The sequence below is a fragment of the Dermacentor silvarum genome, chromosome 3 (genome assembly GCF_013339745.2).
Source record: "Dermacentor silvarum isolate Dsil-2018 chromosome 3, BIME_Dsil_1.4, whole genome shotgun sequence".
Taxonomy (NCBI): Eukaryota; Metazoa; Arthropoda; class Arachnida; order Ixodida; family Ixodidae; genus Dermacentor; species Dermacentor silvarum.
In genome coordinates, this window is record NC_051156.1 from 217,585,564 (window position 1) to 217,606,350 (window position 20,787).

At 45.5% G+C, this 20,787-nt stretch overlaps 1 protein-coding gene across 1 annotated transcript in view; it reads left to right on the forward strand.

Annotated features, from left to right (window-relative positions):
• LOC119446667 (cactin) overlaps positions 1 to 20,787 on the forward strand; it is a 33,262-nt gene that overhangs the window by 10,659 nt on the left and 1,816 nt on the right. Inside the window, exons 10-17 of the mRNA XM_037711160.2 lie at positions 4,233 to 4,383; positions 6,569 to 6,724; positions 8,983 to 9,092; positions 9,207 to 9,394; positions 11,891 to 12,056; positions 13,846 to 14,013; positions 14,792 to 14,875; positions 15,834 to 15,884. Coding sequence (XP_037567088.1) covers positions 4,233 to 4,383; positions 6,569 to 6,724; positions 8,983 to 9,092; positions 9,207 to 9,394; positions 11,891 to 12,056; positions 13,846 to 14,013; positions 14,792 to 14,875; positions 15,834 to 15,884 — 1,074 coding nt within the window. The remainder of the gene's footprint in view (positions 1 to 4,232; positions 4,384 to 6,568; positions 6,725 to 8,982; positions 9,093 to 9,206; positions 9,395 to 11,890; positions 12,057 to 13,845; positions 14,014 to 14,791; positions 14,876 to 15,833; positions 15,885 to 20,787) is intronic.

A 20,787-nucleotide genomic window follows, 5' to 3' on the forward strand; every position in this document is an offset into this window, starting at 1 on the left:
TGTGCACTATAAACAGTTGCTAACTGGCTTTTCAGACCTACTCAATTACAGTGGAATCCCGTTGATACGATCTTCACGAGAACCGGAAAATAAAATGTATCATACGCAAATCGTATTATCCGAATATAATCGTATGTAAGAGAAATAAATGGTATAGAAGAAAAACCTGTATTATCCCGAAAAACATATTATGCAGAATCGTATCAACAAGATTCCACTGTATTTCCACTTCCTCACACCATTGCCATCTGCTCCATTAGAACCAATGTAGAACAGCGATCAAAATTTGTCACGCCGTAAGGTGTGTTGGTCAATTTTTTAGACTGATCTATGTGCATGATGCTACGAACGAATTTTCAGCCATTTAGGCTACTGCTTGTTCTCTCACTTTCGTTACAAAGGTGATTCTTCATACTCTGGATGTTTTGGATGTTAGTTCTGGCAGACAACATAGGAGATGGGGCATGAGATCATCTGTACAGGCTGGACCGACGGCTGCATGCACAGTGTGGACATTGTGGCTATAGACGATCAGCGAGCAGCTGCATGACCAGATACCAAGTTTGTACATGCACTTACTGAATGAAATGATGTAAGCTTTTGTGTCGGCACAAAGCTCCAAACTGGATTTGTGTAACGCAGCCTACATCGAGGGTGTTGCACAGTCGAGGTCGTACGCGTGACGTCAGCACTTCAGGACAGTGAATGACAGCACGACGTGCGAATGAATGCAAACACACCCTTGCCATTTACTGTTATGAAATTTCAAGTAAATATTATTTCAGTGGAGCACAATGTAGAGCAATATTCTGTAAAAAGCTTGTGCTGGAGTTGTAGAAAAGAATAAAATTAATTTTACCATCAATATTTTTTTTTTCTTTGTAGACTACCTGATTATTCAAACATCTTTCCAGCCCCATCCCTGTCTGAAGAACCAGTCCGTGACTTGTCGACGTCAGGGCAACAAACTACAGTATAGACCATTTATAACCTAACCGTTTATAGTGCAGAACTGGCTACAATGTGGCCTTTTCCGACTCCCGTTTACCCTCCCGTAGAACTCCATGTATACGCAGACTGCTTGCAGTGCAGCGGTGTGAGACGAAATACCGGTTATAATGCAGCTTCCGCGGGAAGATCTCGCCGACAAGGGCGACAGCGAGCACACTTCTCAACAAGGTGCGTGCTCCCGGCCGGTGTATGCATTATTCAGTGCAATCAAACTCTCGTTAATTCGGACTTATTTGGCCGCACATAGGTTAATTCGGACTACTTTCGGAGCACGGTGAGCGAGGAGCGCCGCAAATGTGCGACGTAAAAGAGCAAGAACGGTGCTAGTGTCCAACCGAAACGAAGCGGCGAAGTCCGCATCACGACAGCCATCAGTTGAAATCGTACGTGAATGACAGTAACGCCAGAATGCTTCGAGCGTATTTGTGTCCTGAAAGCCTGTATTCTTGCGTTTACCGCTGCGCATAACACCGCATTGGCCGCGGGCTTTCATAACGGCGTTGTCATCATCCACGATCGCGTCGATAACGGCCGCGGTTTTGTCCGCAGCGGTTGCGGCAAACAGTAGTTTCGTTTTGACTCGGTAGGCATGTCGGCCGCGTGCCTAAAAAACTGCGTAGTCACCATCAATGATCGCATAGATAGCGACCGCGGTTTCGACTGCAGTTGTTGCAGCGAATGGTACAGTGTAGACCGCTTATAACGTAAGTGGCCGGAGTCGCAAATATCCGCACTATAAGCAGTACCGCACTATAACCAAAGCAACTATTTTCAAGGCCGGCACATATGCAAAACATGTGCACCGAGCCACCACGCGTATGCGACAGTCTAGGAATGCGGCTAGAACGTTTGCATTCAATTTACAGTCGAATCTCGTTAATTCGAACCAAATCACACAGCGGCGCCTCCGACCGGCATTGCTCCGGCACCGCCGTAGAGTAAAAGCTTAGGAGAGACCCCTGAATGTCGCACGCGAACAAAACAAAAAAGAAAGAAAAAAAATGCGGCGGAAATTCCACCGTCTCTCAAATAGCAAGGTCGCCGATTCTGCATTGCGCCGGAACATGCATGTACGAGCCGACGTCTCAGCCACGCTACTGTAGCCACGCGTAGAAAATGGCAGTGAACGCTTCTCTCTCCTTTATGCTTTCTCTACTTTCTAGTCACTTGTTGACCTTGCACGCTTCAGCTACGGCGCAGAGGAAAGCAGCGGCGCTGTCCCAGGCCGGCCAACGAAACTGCCCACGCCGGCAAACGCCCGCTTCCCTATAACGGCAGAAAACGAAACTTCGGGGAGCTGGCGCTGGGCCGTTTGTAGTGGCGGCACCTGCACGGCGGCAGGCGCGCACGGTGGCAGTCAAAAGTGAGGGAGCTACGGGGGAGGGCAAGGGGAGCCACCGAAGCAGCGGAGTTGCCAAGGCGAAATCCGCTTCCATGACGCCCTCCTCCCTCACATTCCGCGGTCTCCTCGTGCGCCCTTCGCCGTGCCGTGCCGGCGCCGCCCGCTCCCTGAAGTTTCATTTACTGCCGTTATCGTAAAGCGAGCGTTGGCCGGCCCTCGCTCGCTATGCGTGCCGCGATATTTCACGACTCAGACTCAAGATTCGGGTTTCAGCCTCACTGGCTGTTCGTCCGCACCACGTGCCCTTCTCCTCCACTTCGTCTCTCTTTCTTCCTCGGGCACTCCTTGGGGCGCCCGTTTGAGGGGAGCGTTCGCCGTCTCCGCTGACTTCCGTACTCCCAGGCAGCCGCACTGTAACCGGTATTTCGTTTCCCGCAACTGCACTATAAGCGATACATGTATACATGGAGTGCTATGAGAAAATTAACGGGAGTCTGAAAAGACTGCTCTATATCCGGTCCTGCACTATAAGCGGTTACGTTATAAGTGGTCTATACTGTAGTTAATTCGTCCAGACTTGGTGCGTGCGTCGGGCGCGTGCCTTCAGCACCGCAAAGTCGCCGTTCATAATCGCGTCGATAGCGGTCACGTTTTTTTTCCGCAGCGGTTGCAGCAAACAGTTGTTTCGTTTTAACTCGGTGCAAAGCTGTCGAACTTGAAGAGCACCGGCTACATCGCAATTATGTTTTCACCAGCTCACTGGCGAAAACGTCGTATTGGGGAGGCCGCGTATAGTCCGGTCTCCCGAGGAGCAACGCGCCTACGAAGAGCAATGCTCCGCATGTGCTTGGCGTTTTGTGCATGATCTTCATTGGTGGCGCTTGCCGCCTGCCAGCGACAATTGCATTCTCATCTCTGTTCCTGCTGCCGCGTTACTCCTCGGAAGTCCGGACTATACGTAAATATGATGGAATTCCACCAAGATGTTCCTCCACCAATATGTTACGTGGAGGCAGACACAACAGGAAACCGTATTTACAATATATTTACAAGGCGATGAAGCACTGAACCATATGGGCGAGAGCGCGCCAGATCAAAGACGTCCTCTTCATCGACGATCCTCTCGAGGAATAGTCCCGTCACAATATACGAGAATGTGTGTACATACCTATCGTCATGATGACCACCGATCAAGACAATAAATGTGTTCATACCATTGTTCAAAATTCTGTGTCACCTCTGCATCGTGTGCTAAACAGCTTCACTGGTCATGCACCTTCACCTGAGTTGAATGGCTCATTATTTTTTTTCTTTAACATTTACACTTTTCTCACCCTACTCTACACACCTGCTTGTTCTCTTCCTTTAATGGGAGTAGAGTTGAGTAAGCTTAACACTGCCAAGGAAAACAGTTTGTTTCCCTGACAATGACTAGTCTGCTTCCCGAAACGTTGGTTTTACAGCCATCTCTCGATCGACTACTGCTGATCTTGCTCAGGAGCTATTGCCGGGCTAGTTGGTTGGCACTTATTCTTCTAAAGGCAGCGCACTTGTTCAGAAGTGGATAAACACTGTGATCACTTGTGTTTGTGTGATTTAGCGTTCGCGCATGTCTCAACAAGGGCACTGCCTAAAGAACAATACTGTTGATCATCTGATATTTTTTATATTGTTGTGAACCTTTGTTTGTTTCATTTCGAAGACATTGCATTTTGCATCCCCGACCGTAAATATCGGGTGCATGTTACACTCGAGGGTGCATTAGAATTGAGTAAGTAGAGTGTGTTGTTTTCAAATTAAATAATAATAATTGCCAACTTTTATCCATAGCTGATCCACTGATGCCTCCCCCCCTCCCCCCCCTCTCCCTATTCTACAGGGTCTGACCATGGAGGACTTGGAAGACCTCCAGGAGGACATCAAGGTGTACATGGAGCTGGAGAACAGCCGCAACCTGAGCTACTGGCGTGACGTTCAGATAATAGTCGAGGAAGAACTGCGCAAGCTCCGGCGTCTGGATGGCTCATCTGGTGATTGCTGAGAGCTTTTTGCCTCCACTTCACTTTGCTTTCTACAGTCGTTGCCAAAGAAACTTCATTTTGAAGTTTCATCATTGAAGTGAGATTGTGTCTGGAGTATTTTGTGCCCCCCTGCATCAATACTGCTGCAAAGTGTGCAGGTTTTCAATCTTATTTTAACCTTTTCTTTGTGGCTAGCTTTTTAAGCTGTACTTTCTTTCAGCCCAAATCAGTTTTGTCAGTTCAAAATTATAGAATTACAAGATAACATATGCAGTTAAACCTCAATTTAAGGAAGTCTGTAAAATTGGTACTTTACCTCGTTATGTCGAATGTTCACTACATTGAAGTTTGACCTTGCATTCAAAGAAGTACAGTTGCTGACACTTTTTTTGTTGTTTTTAGTGGAAGGGGCCATAAGAAGCATCTGACAAATCAGTTCTGTAGAATCGCGCAACGTGGAGGAAGCATCATGAAAGGGAAAAATTGTCATCCACCCAAATGTAGCATGGAACTACAAAGGAAACCAATACGGTTTCTCAAAAAAAATGCCTCGCAGTTGAGGAAAACTGCGAAACTGCAAAAACTTCCTGTTTTTTCTTGCTGTCGTACTACCGCCTTCATCTCAGAGTTCTTGGCCTCGTGATGCCGTGAACTCCGTGGCAATTTCAAGGAAAACCAAGGTGCTGACTTTGAAAGAAAGACTTTTAACTTCCAAAAGAACTTGTTTACAGACATTGTAAAACAGAAAGTTCAGTGAAAACTGTCAAGCTATTTTAATGTTGCCGAATAAAAGTGTGTTGGCTGCGGTGCGTGTGATGTCAAGTGATCACTGACATCACTGATATCACTGGGCGCCGCAGGAAGCTTCGCTAGCAAGTTTGTCACCAAGTAAGCCTGTTTTCTTACTTTTTGGAGCTTGCTTTGGATGATACATTTTATTTTCCGGTTCCTGCGAAGACCTGTATCAACGAGATTCCGCTGTACTTCTGAACTTGGGCATGTCAGTTGTTGTCAATGGCTGAAGCGTTTCAGGGGCTCCGTGAAATCCCTTTCTGTTTAAAATTCCAGTTCAACCGTCGGTCAGGGGCCTAAATGCTAGGCATAAAGAGATAAAGAGAAATTGATTACTTTAATTAAGTAAATCGTAAAACATGCATGCCCTGGATACATGGACAGCAGAAGGGACATGTTCTTGGAGAGAAAATAGGAAAACCAAGGAGTTTAGCTGCACAGCTTCTTGTTACCAAAACACTGCAATCACCAATGAATGTCATCCATTCTCAATGCAAGACAAACATGGCTGTAAATGGTATACGAGATCTACTTCTATTATGTGTCATGTTTCAATGTATGTTTGGCACCTTCAAGCAGAGTACAATGCTCGTAGAGTTGTACAAATCATTCTCGGGGCGCAATGTGCATGCTTTAAAGATTTTTGTCCTCTCTTAGCCAGCGCAGGACTCCATGCCACTTGCAGGTGCATAAGAAATATCGACGTGGGGTCTAGCATAAACTGGCATTGTTATCATTCAGAAGCATCAATGTCCTCACCTGTTTCTATTAAAAAGGCAACAAACTAAGCAAAAAAGCAAGAGACGTGAAAAAACAATAGTAACGTTGACTGACATTTAGTGTACTCTTGATGGCAGTAGCGACAGCCAGAAATTGATGCGGAAGCATGACAAATAAGTACAGAATTACTAACCTGCGCACGCAGAAACTCAAATAATACACTGCGCTCCTTTTGTTGTTGCTACTGCCAATATTGTCCCAATAGCTTGCTATAAAAGGAACATTATACTACCTGTTGTGATCTAGATAGCTAGCTACAGTTGAACCTCAATCAACATAGATACAAAATTGTTGGATATAACTTATTTATTCATTTATGCAGGATAAAATAATGAAGGACATAATGAAAGAAACCTAAAAAACATTCTTGCTGATAAAAGCATGTACCAAATACATGTTTCTAACAAATATTAGATCACAGGGGTGCTATAGTATTTCATTGTTATGATTAGCCTATATTTTAGTCCACTACAGAGATCTCTAGCTGCGATTGTCGTTTGCCAACCACACCCACACTATGTGGGAAAATTTCCTCACTTCATCATCCTTTCTAATCCCATCATTGATGTTGGCGTATGTTTTCTTTGGCTCGGTACTGATTATGGCGACCTCCATGTTACAGTGGATGCTCAAGTCGTCGAGCGGCGAGAAGGCATCAATGCAGCGGTCAGCCAGGATGTGGTGGAGGTGTTCAAGGGCAAGACCCCGGGCCAGCTTCAGGCTCTTTACCAGCAGATTGAGCAGCGCATCCGTGCCAAAGAGGAAGGCCTGGATGTCCGTGAGTCTGCTTATGTTTACAAGATATGGGGAAGAACCATTTAAAGGGACACTAAAGAGAAATGCTAAATAAGTTTAGACTGTTGAAATATTCTTGAACACGTTCTTTTTTTTTATGCATATTAGAGTAATAGGTTGATTATTACAAGAGAAAATGAAGGTTGTTGTTTCATTTCTTTATTTTTGCCCCAAGACGTCAGCGTGACATCACAAGTATTTATTTTTTTTATTATTATTATTGTTTGAGCTGTTGTGTATTAGTAAAAGTTATTTAAAGACTTGCAAGGTTTTGTCTTTGGTTTGTTCAAAATACAGTGTCGATCATTCCCGGCTTGTCATGACCTCCTGGGGTCCTTTAACGTGCACCTAAATCTAAGTACACGGGTGTTTTCGCATTTCGCCCGCATTTCGATGGGAGCGAAATGCGAAAACACCCGTGTACTTAGATTTAGGTGCACGTTAAAGAACCCCAGGTTGTCCAAATTTCCGGAGTCTCTCACTACGGCGTGCCTCATAATCAGATCGTGGTTTTGGCAGGCAAAACCCCATAATTTAATTTTTTTTGTCATTCCCCCATCATTCTCCTCCCCCTCTTCCACCCATTCATCTTACTCTGCTCCCATTCTCATCGTCATCTGACCTCGCTTACATGGTGCTTGCCTAGTGGGCGCTCACGCATAAGGGTTTTTACTTTTCCAACTAGCCTGGCACGCCACCACGTATTCCCACATTTCTTCGTGCAAATAAAATTACAATATTTACCAAGAAAAAATTAACTAGGCCTGTGCAAGTGCTGTGAAAATTCACGTAGTCAAACTTAGCTGGTGCAGGAACTTCAAGGCGTCATTGCCAACCAGTCTTAAATAGGAAGAATGATTTTTTTCATCTTTTCTGGCTTACCATGTCTCTTCTTGTGGTAAGAGTGGCTTTTTGTTATTGTAGAAGAGTAATTTTCTAATAAAGGCCAAAATAATTTCACTCTTTGATGTCTTTTTAAGGGAAATCATTGGTATCAAGCAAGTGAATTGGCAGGCAGAGTGCTCAACATTGGGAAGCGCAGTGCTCTGCTCATGCAGTTGTACACATAACTTAGAATGTATTGGTAGCCTAAATGGATGCAGGAGCTGCTGCTGCTGCCGCCGCCGCCGCCGCGATTTGATGTTTGATGATAAAATTGCATCCAACTTGTCAGTGTTTCATGAGGTACCGTAATTACTTGCATAATGAATGCACTTTCTTTCCTGAAATATATGCGCAAAGTTGGGGCGTGCGTTCATTATGCAGGGTAAAAGTTTGAGCGGTCTTTTTTCACCTTTAATAAAGTAGCAGTTTTGCCCAAAAGGCGAACCATCGATTGTGATAGCAACTGCGTAGACAGCTGTACGAAGTAAGGATAGTAGTATTATCATCCGTTAAACTTGCAAACATTTGCTAACTATGTAGATTAACAAGCCTGGTGCCAGCACACACAGGCAAACATGAGCACACCACATTCGATGACTGCAGACACTCGCTGTCAAAATGCTGGTGTGAGCAAGCGCGACGGCAGCAGTGAGTGAAGTGACCTTCGTGCCGTGTATCGCTTCAACGCGAACTGAGCGGAAAGAACAGAGCACGCACAAAGGTATAAGCCATAGACTCAGCCCCCGACGCAGATTGCTTTCAAGATAGGGCGCGCGCGGCCGCGCAATGCGCAGTTCCCATGCCGCCCCCCTCCCTCCGCTTCCCACGGTGCCACGTGCGCGACAGAATATGGCGCTTTTCCTCCCTGCTTTCCTCCCTCGAATGCGGGAGATTGAGCTGCAGTCGTTGGCACCGACGGCAAAAATGTACTTGGAGTGTCCATATGATTACTGGCGGAATAAAAGTAGGAGATACACGGTACGATTCAGCATCCAATACAATCGTACTTGCCGGATGCCATATCGGACACCGAATGTTACCGTGTCTCTCCTACTTCACGGCAACAAGTTCAAGGTACGATCATTATGCAAGGAAAACAAAAAGCACACTTCTTGATTGAAAAAGTAGGGGGTGCGTTCATTATGCGAGTAAATACGGTATTTATGGACTGAAATTTGAAAGCACTGGTAATACTTGTGTCAGTGAATGATGAAGCGCACAGACACCATTCACAATTTTGATCTGAGTGGGCCCTGGCTAATTAAGTGTTTAAGTCAATTAGCCTGGCCCTCTTGTCGAGCAAGATGAACCACAGCGCACCTTGCTAACTGTGCAGTTTTGCTTGAATCATTCCAGCCTACTGGGAGACGCTCCTGTCCCGTTTAAAGGCTTACATGGCACGAGCACGGCTACGTGAACGCCACCAAGAGAACCTGAGGCGCAAACTGTTCCAGCTTAAACAAGAGGTGAGCATGGGAGACGAGCAGTAAGGAACGGCAGCATGTAGAGGTTTCGTTCATGCCCAGTGTGGGCTGGGTGTTGTGAGATTTGAGATAATCATGTGAAATTTGTGTTTGCAGCAAGGAGTGGAAAGTGAGCCACTCTTCCCGTGTGTCAAGGCCGAGCCAGAGGAAGGCAAGTCGGAGTCTGCTGCTGAGCCACAGCCCAGCACGTCTACGCAGGAGAGCAGCACATCGGTGAAGGAGGAGGAGCATGAAGATGCTGGGGATTCCGAGGAAGAGCAGCCTGCAGAGGAACCTGTACCCGAGTAAGGCATTTGCACTGACCTTTCAACAACATGGGAAAGCCTGAAATTTGCCTGTTTTGTACAGTCAACTTCCGTTAATTCGACCTTGATAGGATCGACGGAATTGATCAAATTATTCAGCACATTGAATTAAAAGAGGCAGCGAAAAGAAAGTGGGCAGAAAACATCGATGATGATTGTCACTGTAAGCGAATACCTGAATGTTTCTGGAAAGCTAAGCGCTTTATTAAAAGAATAATGCACTGCAGGCATACCATACATTCAATTTACAGTCGAATCTCGTTAATTCGAATGAAATCACGCGGCAGCGCCTCCGACCGGCATTGGTCTGGCACCGCCATAGGAGTAAAAGCTTAGGAGAGACCCCTCAACAGTCGCGCGCGGACGAAACAAAAAAAAAGAAGAAGAAAAAAATGCGGCGGAAATTTCACCCTCTCTCAAATGGCAAGGTCGCCAATTCTGCATTGCCTCAGCCACGTTACCGTAGCTACGTGTAGAACATGGCAGTGAAGCCTTCTTTCTCCTTTATGCTTCCTCTACTTTCTAGTCACGTGTTGACCTTGCACGCGGCGGCTACGGCGCAGAGGGAAGCAGCGGCGCTGTCCCAGGCCGGCCAACGAAACTGCCCACACCGGCAAACGCCCGCTTCCCGATAACGGCAGAAAACGAAACTTCGTAGAGCTGGCGCCGGGCCGGCTGGAGCTGCGGCGCCTGCACAACGGCGGCGGGCGCGCACGGTGACAGTCGAAAGTGAGGGAGCGACAAGGGAGGGCGAGGGGAGCCTTCGAAGTGGCGGAGTTGCCGAGGCGAAATCCGCTTCCCTGCCGCCCTCCTCCCTCAGATTCCACGGTCTCCGCGTGCCCCCTTCGCCGTAATGTGCCGGCGCCGCCCACTCCCTGAAGTTTCGTTTGCTGCCGTTATCGTGAAGCGAGTGTTGGCTGGCGTTGGCAGTTACGTGGCGCTCGCTCGCTATGCGCGCCGTGATATTTCATGACTCGCACTCAAGATTTTGGTTTCAGCCTCACTGGCTGTTCGTTCGCACCACGTGCCCTTCTCCTCCTCTTTGTCTCTCTTTCTTCCTCGAGCACTTCTTGGGGCGCTCGTTCGAGGGGAGCGTTCGCCGTCTCCGCTGATTTCCGTACTCCCAGGCAGCCGCACTGTAACCGGTATTTCGTTTCCCGCAACTGCACTATAAGCGATATGTGTATACATGGAGTGCTAGGGGAAAATTAACGGGAGTCTGAAAAGACCGCACAATATCCGGTCCTGCACTATAAGTGGTTACGTTATAAGTGGTCTATACTGTATTTGGCAGGGCAAATCCCAATTTGACCTGCCGAGGATGCCACCGCCATCTGGATATGATTTTCGCAAGTAGGCTACCAGAGTGAGCCGGTGTTTTTATGGTAAAAATGCTGGCAAAAGAGGTTTGTGTTTGAGTTTTCTCGTAACAGAATTATGTTTTCTCGTACAATGAAATAACTGTCCGACGCCACCATGTCTGTAGGTTGTGCTTAAGTTGTACTTTACCATTTTTCTGACAGATTTCACTGAGAAATTCAATTTTTGTTCATGAACACCTGGCACCACAACGAAGGGCCTGCGCGGTCGGGTTGGTTCGGAATGATTTTCTCCTGCGCTAACACCTTGCAGATGCAGTGGTTGCGGATGATTTTTTCCGCCACGGACGCTGACATCCACACCGACGCCAACGCCGGATTTTCTGCAACACGGGGCCCTTAATGCTATCGCGTTAAAACAAAAGTATTCACAGATAGTACACTGTACTTTGCATTTGCCACCAATTATCTCTGAGATACAGCGTGTTGCCTGTGCAATCAAAACATTGTCACCAAATTACTTCATTAAACCATGAAAAAAGAAATGCATGATTTCAATAGAACTAGGATCGGAAATGAAAATAGTTCTTTACATTACGGATGTCATTCAATCGAAGTTGGATTGTATTTGTGTTCATTATATCAAGGTTGAGCTGTATTTGAACACTGCATGTGCCTTTGATTGACAAAGAAAAATCATAGTGTGGTTTGGTGACAGTTTTCTATCCGTGCGTTTTATTCTATTCTTATTTTGTTTTTTGGTGTTTTCATTGCACATTTATATATGAGCGTTCTTTCTACAAATAACAAAATCAGGTGCAAGTCAGTGCTGTCTGCATTGTTCTCCGTTGCCGTCCATGTTACGTTTTGCACAGTAAGTGCTCCATGTTTCATTTTGCGCAGAACTGGCGCAGGATGGCCCAGTAACTAGCCTAAACGTTTACTTTGCTCAGCATTTGAAACTTCTTTTTGTGTGGTCAATGTGGTATCTGAGTGTTGCGTAATAATCTGCCACGACTTTATAGGATCTCCATCTGCATTGCCTTTTTACCACAGCCGGGAGTCACACTGGGTTACTGGAAGTAATTCCATTCATAGTGGACATAGTGACAGATATAGACACAACCATGTTTCAAAAGGGCCCATCTCTATGCAGGGATCCGCTGGTCAAATGTGAAGAAGAGTATCGGGCAGGAGGCTACAGTCCTCGGCTGATGCTACCTGATGAGGTCGAACCAGGCACACTGTTTATCGATGGTGACGAGGATGAGCAGCGCCTGGAGTTTTCCCGACAACAGCTGCTGGGCACTGGGCGTATCCAGGTAAATGGGTGGTTCCCAACTATGCATGCATCGAGAGACACTTCAACTAAATGAAATGAATGATGTGGAACCAAGTATAAGTGTATAGGGAGTATGCTCGAACCTCAATAGAATGAACACTGGTACCATAAAAAATTATTGGATTAATGAACTAATTCTAAAACTTACTTGCTCATGCTTTATTTCAGTGAATATTCTACTGCTATAATGAAACCGTAAATGCTAGACGCCAGACAATATTGGTTACAGCAAAGAAAATATATTTGTTTGCTCAAAGCTCATAATATGAATTCTGATAGCAGAGGAAGTCAAATTCTCACCAAGAGCAACTTGAAATGGTACATTTTGAATGAACATGCACAGACTGGCTAGTGGCTTGGCTTGTCTAGTCCGTAGCCAGCTTGCTGATGTGCCAATCCTGTATGATTACACCGAATTTACAGCTTCATATTAATGAAGGTATGAAGTGAATTTGTAATTTAGCACAGTTCATGTGCCATGTATCAGCAAGGCAAGCTGCTAACGAGCCATCAGAATTAACAGGAGATCCTTTGCTAGCTTTTTAGAGGCATCATGCTTGTGTTTTTTCTCCATAGACCTAGTTGAGCAATTAGGAATTTTTTTTTTTTTTTCACTGATATTTTCACTTGTATCGAATACTGCATAAAACGAAGGTGTATTTCTGTTAGATGCAATTTCACTAATAATGAAGTTTAACTGTGTTGCAGTAACAAGAATGTATAGATGCAGTTCTGAACAGCATCCTTTAACAGTAGGCCCCTCAACACATATTTGCTGCAAGCAAAAGCGAGACACATTTATTTATTTATTTATTTATTTATTTATTTATTTATTTATTTATTTATTTATGAGTACCTTACAGCGCCCTCGTGGGACATTGTGTAAGGGGGGCAATACAGCATGTACATAAGAGAAATACACATAGGTGAAATATTGATTATTACAAATGTAAGTGAACACACGAACAGAGAAACGCAAAATATACTAAAACAGCAAAGTGTAGTGTCTGAAAAGTGGTATACTGTGACAGTTGGAAAAGAAATGTGGAAACAATTGACATTAGCTTTCTTCAAGACTAACAACATTTGCCTGCGTTTTTTATGCTTAAAAGACATTCCTGAGATTGCATGGTCATCATCGCGCTATTCTAAAATAGGGCTCTCCCAGCAGTATCCAATTTCTCTCTCTTGCATCAGATGACTCCACCCTATGCCTGCAAATTTCCTAACCTAATTTTATTTTGAGAGGGTAGTGCTCTTGCCTGCTGTCTTGAGGGGATAAATGAATGGGGGTATAGCATTGAAGAGAGAGTTTGGTACCAGGAGTGGTATCTATAACTGATGCTGTAGCTCCCTGACAAAAGCCAAGAGAGTCATATGCCACGCAGCACACCTCTACACTTCCCACCAGTCGAATCCACACCTCGTAGCCAGCAATAAAGTACCAGTTGTCTGCTTTACACATTATGTGACCTACCATCATGTAATGCATGTAACCAGTGCAACACTAATGTAACGGGTGTGTTGGGTTGATGTAAATTAGCTCTTACACCATTCAAGCTTTCTGTGGAAGCAACTTATCATCTTTGCATTTATTATGTGAGATACAGCCGTGCATGCATGCACGGTTGTAGATGTGCATGCATGCACGTGTGTTGTGTGTGTGTGTGTGTGTGTGGAGGTGCCTGGAGAATTATGTGCTGAGCTTACATGTCTGTGGCAAGTGGCAGGACCACATTGTGACACCAACGCTCCTTCTGTCTGTGCAGAATTTAGGTGGGACAGAGGCCGAGCAAGCGTTCGAGCAAGAGGCCCGGCGAGGCATGAATACGGATGAGGCTTCATTCAGCGTGGAGTCGCCCCTCCAGGACAAGACGTACCTCTGGTCAGACAAGTACCGGCCACGCAAGCCCCGTTACTTCAACCGTGTTCACACGGTGTGTATGCTACCAGCCTTTGTCACTCAGCCTATGTGAGAGGCCATCTCAAGTGTGACACCTCTCCATCGTCTGCTGCATAGCAGTGCGTTGCAGGCATCACACAGCCCATGCAGAAGGCAACGTATAGAGTAATCTAGAAGCGTTCATGTAAATCCAGCACATGTCATTCCAGGCATTTTACGTGCCTCATAGCTTTTCTGTAACTACGTTGAAAAATCATGTTGCTGTTGACTGCACCAGATTTGACGATGTCCAAAGCTTAAAGCAGTATAAATACCACACGATGGTGTGGTATTTGGTAACTACAAAGACGTACTAGTATAAAAACGAAAACATTAAAATTTTGGTATCTGCTCTGCTTCAAGGCAAACCACGAGTGCAAAGGAAGCTCCTTCTGTGGTATAATTATCACACTCCTGGATGCAGTTGTACAACAACAACGAAAAGAAATGCAATTCTAATGACGCGCAAAGGTGTCCTTAGGGTCTGCATTACTTAAGTGGTGTGAACTACCGAACTGTTCTTAACACCACAACTAACACTCAGCTCCGAAACCTGCATAATGTAGCCCTAACATGTAGGTTGTCATGAGCCGTGGACCAATAGAATTTGTGTCTCTCTGACAGTTAGTCATCAAATGTTACTTTGCTTGCTAAAAGTGCTGCTTGCTGGAGAACCAAGAGCCCTTGTATGCATTATTTTTGGCTTCACGGTTGCCTTATGTTTTTGAGGCAGTGCCAATAATGTCAGTGTGTTTTTACATTGTCGCTGCCAGGGCTTCGAGTGGAACAAGTACAACCAGACTCACTATGACATGGACAACCCGCCTCCAAAGATTGTCCAGGGCTACAAGTTCAATGTAAGGCTGCGTGTCATTTTCTGGTTGTATCAGATAAATCTGGGTATGTGTATAGTACTAATATGCGAAAATTTTGCACCATTGTTTTCAAGCAACAGGATATCTGAAAAGTAATGCAAAAACTAACAGCATAGAACATGTAACAAAAAGCACATGATCTTGAAAGTAAGCGCCCATTTTTCAGCAAATGTGAGACCCTCAAAGTTGGTATGGCACCTAGAATTTAATCAGAATTTACATTCAGTAAGTTCATCTTTCTTTTCTTCTGAAATAGGACTGTCAGAAAAAAATAAAGGATGCTTAGAATCGAAGCCTGCTTATTGCATCATCCTGAATGCTGCCCCCTTGCGTATAAAACATTTTCACTCAGACTTAATCCTCAAGGTTCGCAATGGTCTTCGAAACCCTTTTGGAACCCTTGAATAGCATGAATACATTTCAATTTTATGAGGTGGTTTTTAAAAATTCTTGAAAATTTTCAGGTATGCCTCCTAAGCATTGTTAATCTTGCCGCAAAGTTTGTGCAACCCAAAGGTCAGGCCAGTCCGATATGGTTGGCAGCTTTGTAGTGTTTTATGGTTATTTGCTTGCTAAGGATTTCTTCTTTGCCGTTTTCATTTTTGTACAAAAAAAAGTTTGGTTAGCTTATTGATTACTTATCGTTTGTTGTTTTAATTCCGTTGAGAATAGTGCTGCTTTAAAGTTTAAACCTTGAAAATGCCTTTCAAGAGCCTTGGAAGCCTGTAATAAATACCTGCAACTTCATTATTTTTTTCACAAGAAACTGTTGCAACTCCTGCATCTCAAATTGCTGAAATTCTACTGTACAACACTGGCAGTGCCTTGTCTGTGCTGTGGCTCTTGCCAATTGTTTTGCTATGTAATCAGTATGTATTCACCCACCCATTGGTCAGAATTTCTATTACTCACTAGATATTTTTGCTGCCTTCTTTTACAGATTTTCTACCCTGACTTGATAGACAAGAACCAGACACCGGAATACTTTTTGGTAAGTGCTCTCCTTGGTATAGTACTAAACGAATTTGTAATATGAACTCTGGCTGGCACACGGGGGTAGACCAAGAACTTGATGTGTACTAAATAAGGCTGTCCTGATAGCGTAGCTGCAATCATAGCTTTGCAAGGCATTGAAAACATTTAATGAGCCCTAAAGAGCAGCACCAAATTTGTTAAGACTAGTAAAATATTATTTAAAAACAATTTTCACTCATTTGGCGGGAAAGGATTGATTACTAGTGGAGAAAGTCAAGGCCAAGGTCTCTTTCCTGAGTTTCACGCCAATACGTCAGCACACTGTCGTAGATTTCAAACTATTTCCACGTGTTCAGACCAGTTTGGTGCTAAAGCATTTCTTGAAACTTTTTCAGTCCTGGGTTCTTTCAGAATGTGTTGTAGTCTTTCTTTTTTTAACCGCATTCAAGCAGATGCTGTGAAAATCTATGACATCACTATGAGCTAGCTGGTGCTGGAACTTAGGGGCGGCATCGCCACCCGTCTTTCGTTATTGTCTCTTTTTCTGGCTTGCCTGGTGTTTTATGTTAATTACCATATTTATTCGATTATAAGGTGGTCATGATTATATGGCGAGGGTGCCAGGTTGAGGACCCAAGGAAAAAAATGTTGCCTCATAGTGTTGCTTCACGGCATCACGGCACGTGCTGCCGTAAAGCCACCCTACGGCGTGCGATGCCGTGAAGCCACACTAAATGACAAAATTCGCGCTGCCGTGAAGCCACACCTAAAGGCGAAATTTGGGTATATGGCGGGGGGTGACTTCGAGGCTAAATTAAAAAATTTAATTATGGGGTTTTACATTCCAAAACCACGATCTGATTATGAGGCACGCCGTAGTGGGGGACTCCGGAAATTTGGACCAGGCTTCGACCAGGTCTTTAACTTGCACCTAAATCTAAGTAAACGGGTGTTTTCGCATTTCGCCGTTATTGAAATGCGGCCGCCGTGGCTGGGATTCGATCCCGCGACCTCGTGCTCAGCAGCCCAACACCATAGCCACTGAGCAACCATGGTGGGTGGTGACTTCGAGGCTAAAGATTCTGGGAAAAAAAACCTCGCCTTATACTCTAATAAATATGGTAACACCGCAATAGTGCCAGTTAATTAATACCGCATTCTCTGCAAATCTTGCACTGATTTAAAGAAGTCTGTGTTCCTGTACAACGAAGATAAAGTATCAAGTTAATGCGCACTCTACATCTCCTTTTTTATTACTTTTATTTTATTCGCTGTGAATTGCAAACAGTTAATGAGTTCACTTAGGTAAGCTAGGCCACTGTGAGTGATAGTACGTTAGTAGGATCATCAGGCTGCTTCATACTATTATACGAGGTTTTTTTTATCATCATTGCACGGTTATGCGCACAACAGCGATGCGACAAAGTTGTAAATATTTGAGGATTTAAAATCATTATGTAGTTTTATTTCAGGTAACAGTGGCCACTGTCTTGCATCAGACTAACAACGCCACAGTGAAGAGCAAAAAGAAATTAAAATAGCTGCCCTTCGACTCATTGCTATGATGTCCTCCGTCTAGAGATTGTCGTGTCACAGATGATGTTCGTATAATACCCTATTTCAACTTCCCTTTTCTAGCAACAAATCAAAGTACAAAAGCCCACAATATAATTGTGAGGCAAAATTAATTCGTCGTAGTGGCACGAGAACCACATACTAAAAGAACACCTTTGCTCGCGTAACCACTAAGCAAAAATCATCCAGTTATCGCAATTATCATAATGCAGTTATCGTAATATGAAGTGTATGACGCGATATGATATGAATGCATGCTTACGATTCCTTTTTCTACCACTGAGTGATGGTCACACCACCCCAACCCCCGTTCACATTTCGTGGTAGTACAGTTGAACCCACTTATAACAATATTCAAGTGCCACGAAAATTCCATTGTTTTAACAGATAATTGTTATACCAAGTTCCATGTAAAAAAAATCAAAATATAGGGATGGCATAGCTGTTATGAGAAAACTATAATGGCGGGGAGGCCAGTGCCCCTTCCCACCACCTTCCTCCATCCAGCTGCTGATTGTGTTGACTCGTTTAACTGTCCAACTCTGCTTCCCCCACACTCCGATCGCACGTGAAAACCGCAGCAGCTGTAAGCGTTCCAAGAATGGCACTGCTATAATAACTGCAAAGCAAAGTCACGGGCGGCAAGTGACATGCGAGCTCCGCCGAGGCATCACTTTAGTGGCCTCGAAAGGGGCCTTTTAAAAAATGCGAGAAGGTTGCCGTGGCAGCCGCTCAGCTTGAGAAGTCCAGAAGAAACGCTGGGGCAAGATCGCCACAAGCATCTCGCCACGTACTTCTCGCTGGCTTGCACGAGAAAACCCAAATGTCCATCAGCTTTGCTTTCTTTACGCGAAGCTTGCCGACAGCGTTCTCCAAGGCATCCTGGTGCTCCACGTAGTGCAGCGGAAGGTCCCTCATGAAAACGAAGCCCCAGAGGGACTGAATGATCTGCAGGGCCTCCTGCGAGGACAATGTTGAGGCAGCCTGCCCTACTGCGTCATCACTGCCATCGTCGCTTTCCGATGCGGGCACGTTCGCGACGATCATCTCATCGGTTAAAAGCATTTCATTTCCAAATCTATAGCAGTGCACGTTCTTTTCTCCGGCAACGTCGTGCATTGCCGATGATCAGTGGGCGAATCAGCTGTCTTCCATTCCGGCGGCGAGTCAAGTGAGGCCAAGAAACCACGTGGCCAGGAACGTCTTTGACGCAACCAACAAAGACGAGCCCGAGTGCCTTAAACCGTTGGCAGAACTGCGCGGAATGAGGGGCCAGCGCGTAATCTCAGAGCAGCGCTATCAGGCTATCAGCAGGGTTGGCGCGGTCCATCCGTATTTCGGAGGGTGGTGCAGCATAGAGCTATGGGCGCAAACCATTCGCTTTCGGAGGGGTGGAAGGGCGACGGGAGAGAGGAACGTGAAGCTGGTGATGTGGAGAAGGCTGTAAAACAGCGCAGCGGTGTGCGGCAGCTCGAATTTCTTTTTTTCTTTTCAAAGATTTCGCATTCCATTACCTTTTGGCACGGACATCCAGTGGCCAGACTTCATCGTTATAACCGATAATGCGGCCTTGGGGCATTGTAGTAAGCAGGCTATTTCACCATAGAAAACGTACCCAAGTTGATGGTGCAGCAGCTTCTCATTGTTATAACTGATATATTGTTAAAACCGGTATCGTTATAAGTGGGTTCGACTGTGTCACAGAGATTGTGGAGTTCTCAACACATTGTGACAAGTCACTAAAGTGAGGTAAGCATGCTTGTTGTGATGTCATTAAAGCATGAAGTGATAATAAAATTGATATGATTGTGGCGAGCGGAGGGTGCAACAATAACACTTTGCACGCTCGACACGGGCATTTGCTGATCTTACTACAACGCAAGGACGACAACCCAACCCTAAATGCTTTTGTACACTCAAAAAATGCAGACCAGCATTTATGACTGTGCTACAGCCACAGAAGAAGCGGCCCTAAAGATATTCACGTCTTACACACACATGTAAACATGTAGTGCCTAGCAGACGATGTCCGTCGTTCCTACTACAGTATAGACCACTTATAACGTAACCACTTACAGTGCAGGACCGGATATATTATTGTCTTTTCAGACTCCTGTTAATTTTCCCATAGCACTCCATGTATACGCATACCGCTTACAGTGCAGCCGCGTGAGACGAAATACCGGTTATAATGCGGCTTCCACGGGAAAATCTTGCCGACAAGGGCGGTAGTGAGCACGCTTCTCAACGAGGTGCGCCCACCGATGGGAGAGGAGATCAACGAGGGCAATGCGGAGGAGGAGCTGAGACGTGGAGCATGAGTCCAAGGGCAATAAAATCATCGCCACGCCCTATGTGCGAGTGAAAGCGCGTGGCGATGCGCGCCTTCATGGAGAGCGAATGCACAGTGGAGAGCAAACGCGACTTCCATCGCGCGAAAGGCCGTGGGGGTATGGGAGGGAGGGAGGAAGCTAGGGGGGCGACGCTGTGCTGCGGCACCAAATGCGTATCTTGCAACCGGGCGCAAGGGGAACTGGCGACGCAATCTCCCACGCGAAAGGAGCAAAGCGGGAAAGCAGCGCGAAAGGGAGGGGCGGGAAGGGGGAGGGGGGCTCTACTCTGCCAACAAATGCGTTTGCGCCTGTGCCGGTTGTCGGTGTTGTCGCGCGCACCGTATGTTGAAAGCGATCTCCACACGGCTCTGACCTTTGTATACGCTGAGCTTGCGTTTCTGTTGAAGCGATAGACTGCATGAACCTTCGCTCGCTGCGGCGGCCGCATTTCCCCACGCCCGCGTTTTGACAGTGGTTGTCTGCGGTCATCAAGTCTATTCATGTTTGCTTGTGCGTGTTGACACCACGCTTGTTAATTCAGTTAGTAAGCGAATGTGTCTAGTTTATGCAGCCGATAAAACTACTATCCCTATACTAATTTGCTATCGCAATTGATGCTTCGCCTTTCGGGCGAAACTGAGACATTTTTTTAATTATTGCTTTGTCTGCTTCATGCGAAGATCCTGGGTACTTGGACATTAACCTATCAACGTTCGTAAATTGAAACGGATGCAAAACTCCCATCCCAGTCGCATGCTTCGATTCTCGGATACGCGCGGCTGCTTGGTCTACATGTTTTGCATACGTGCAGGGCTTGAAAATCGTTTTGGTTATAGTGCGGTACCACTTATAGTGCAGATATTCACGACCCCGGTGACTTACGTTATAAGTGGTTTACACTGTATCCGTGGTTCAGCCAGTGGCCACCAGGCGGTGAATCTGCTCAATCTCGCAGCCAAATGCGCTTACTGTCAGAGCTTAACTTAATACAGCAGAACCTCATTATAGTGA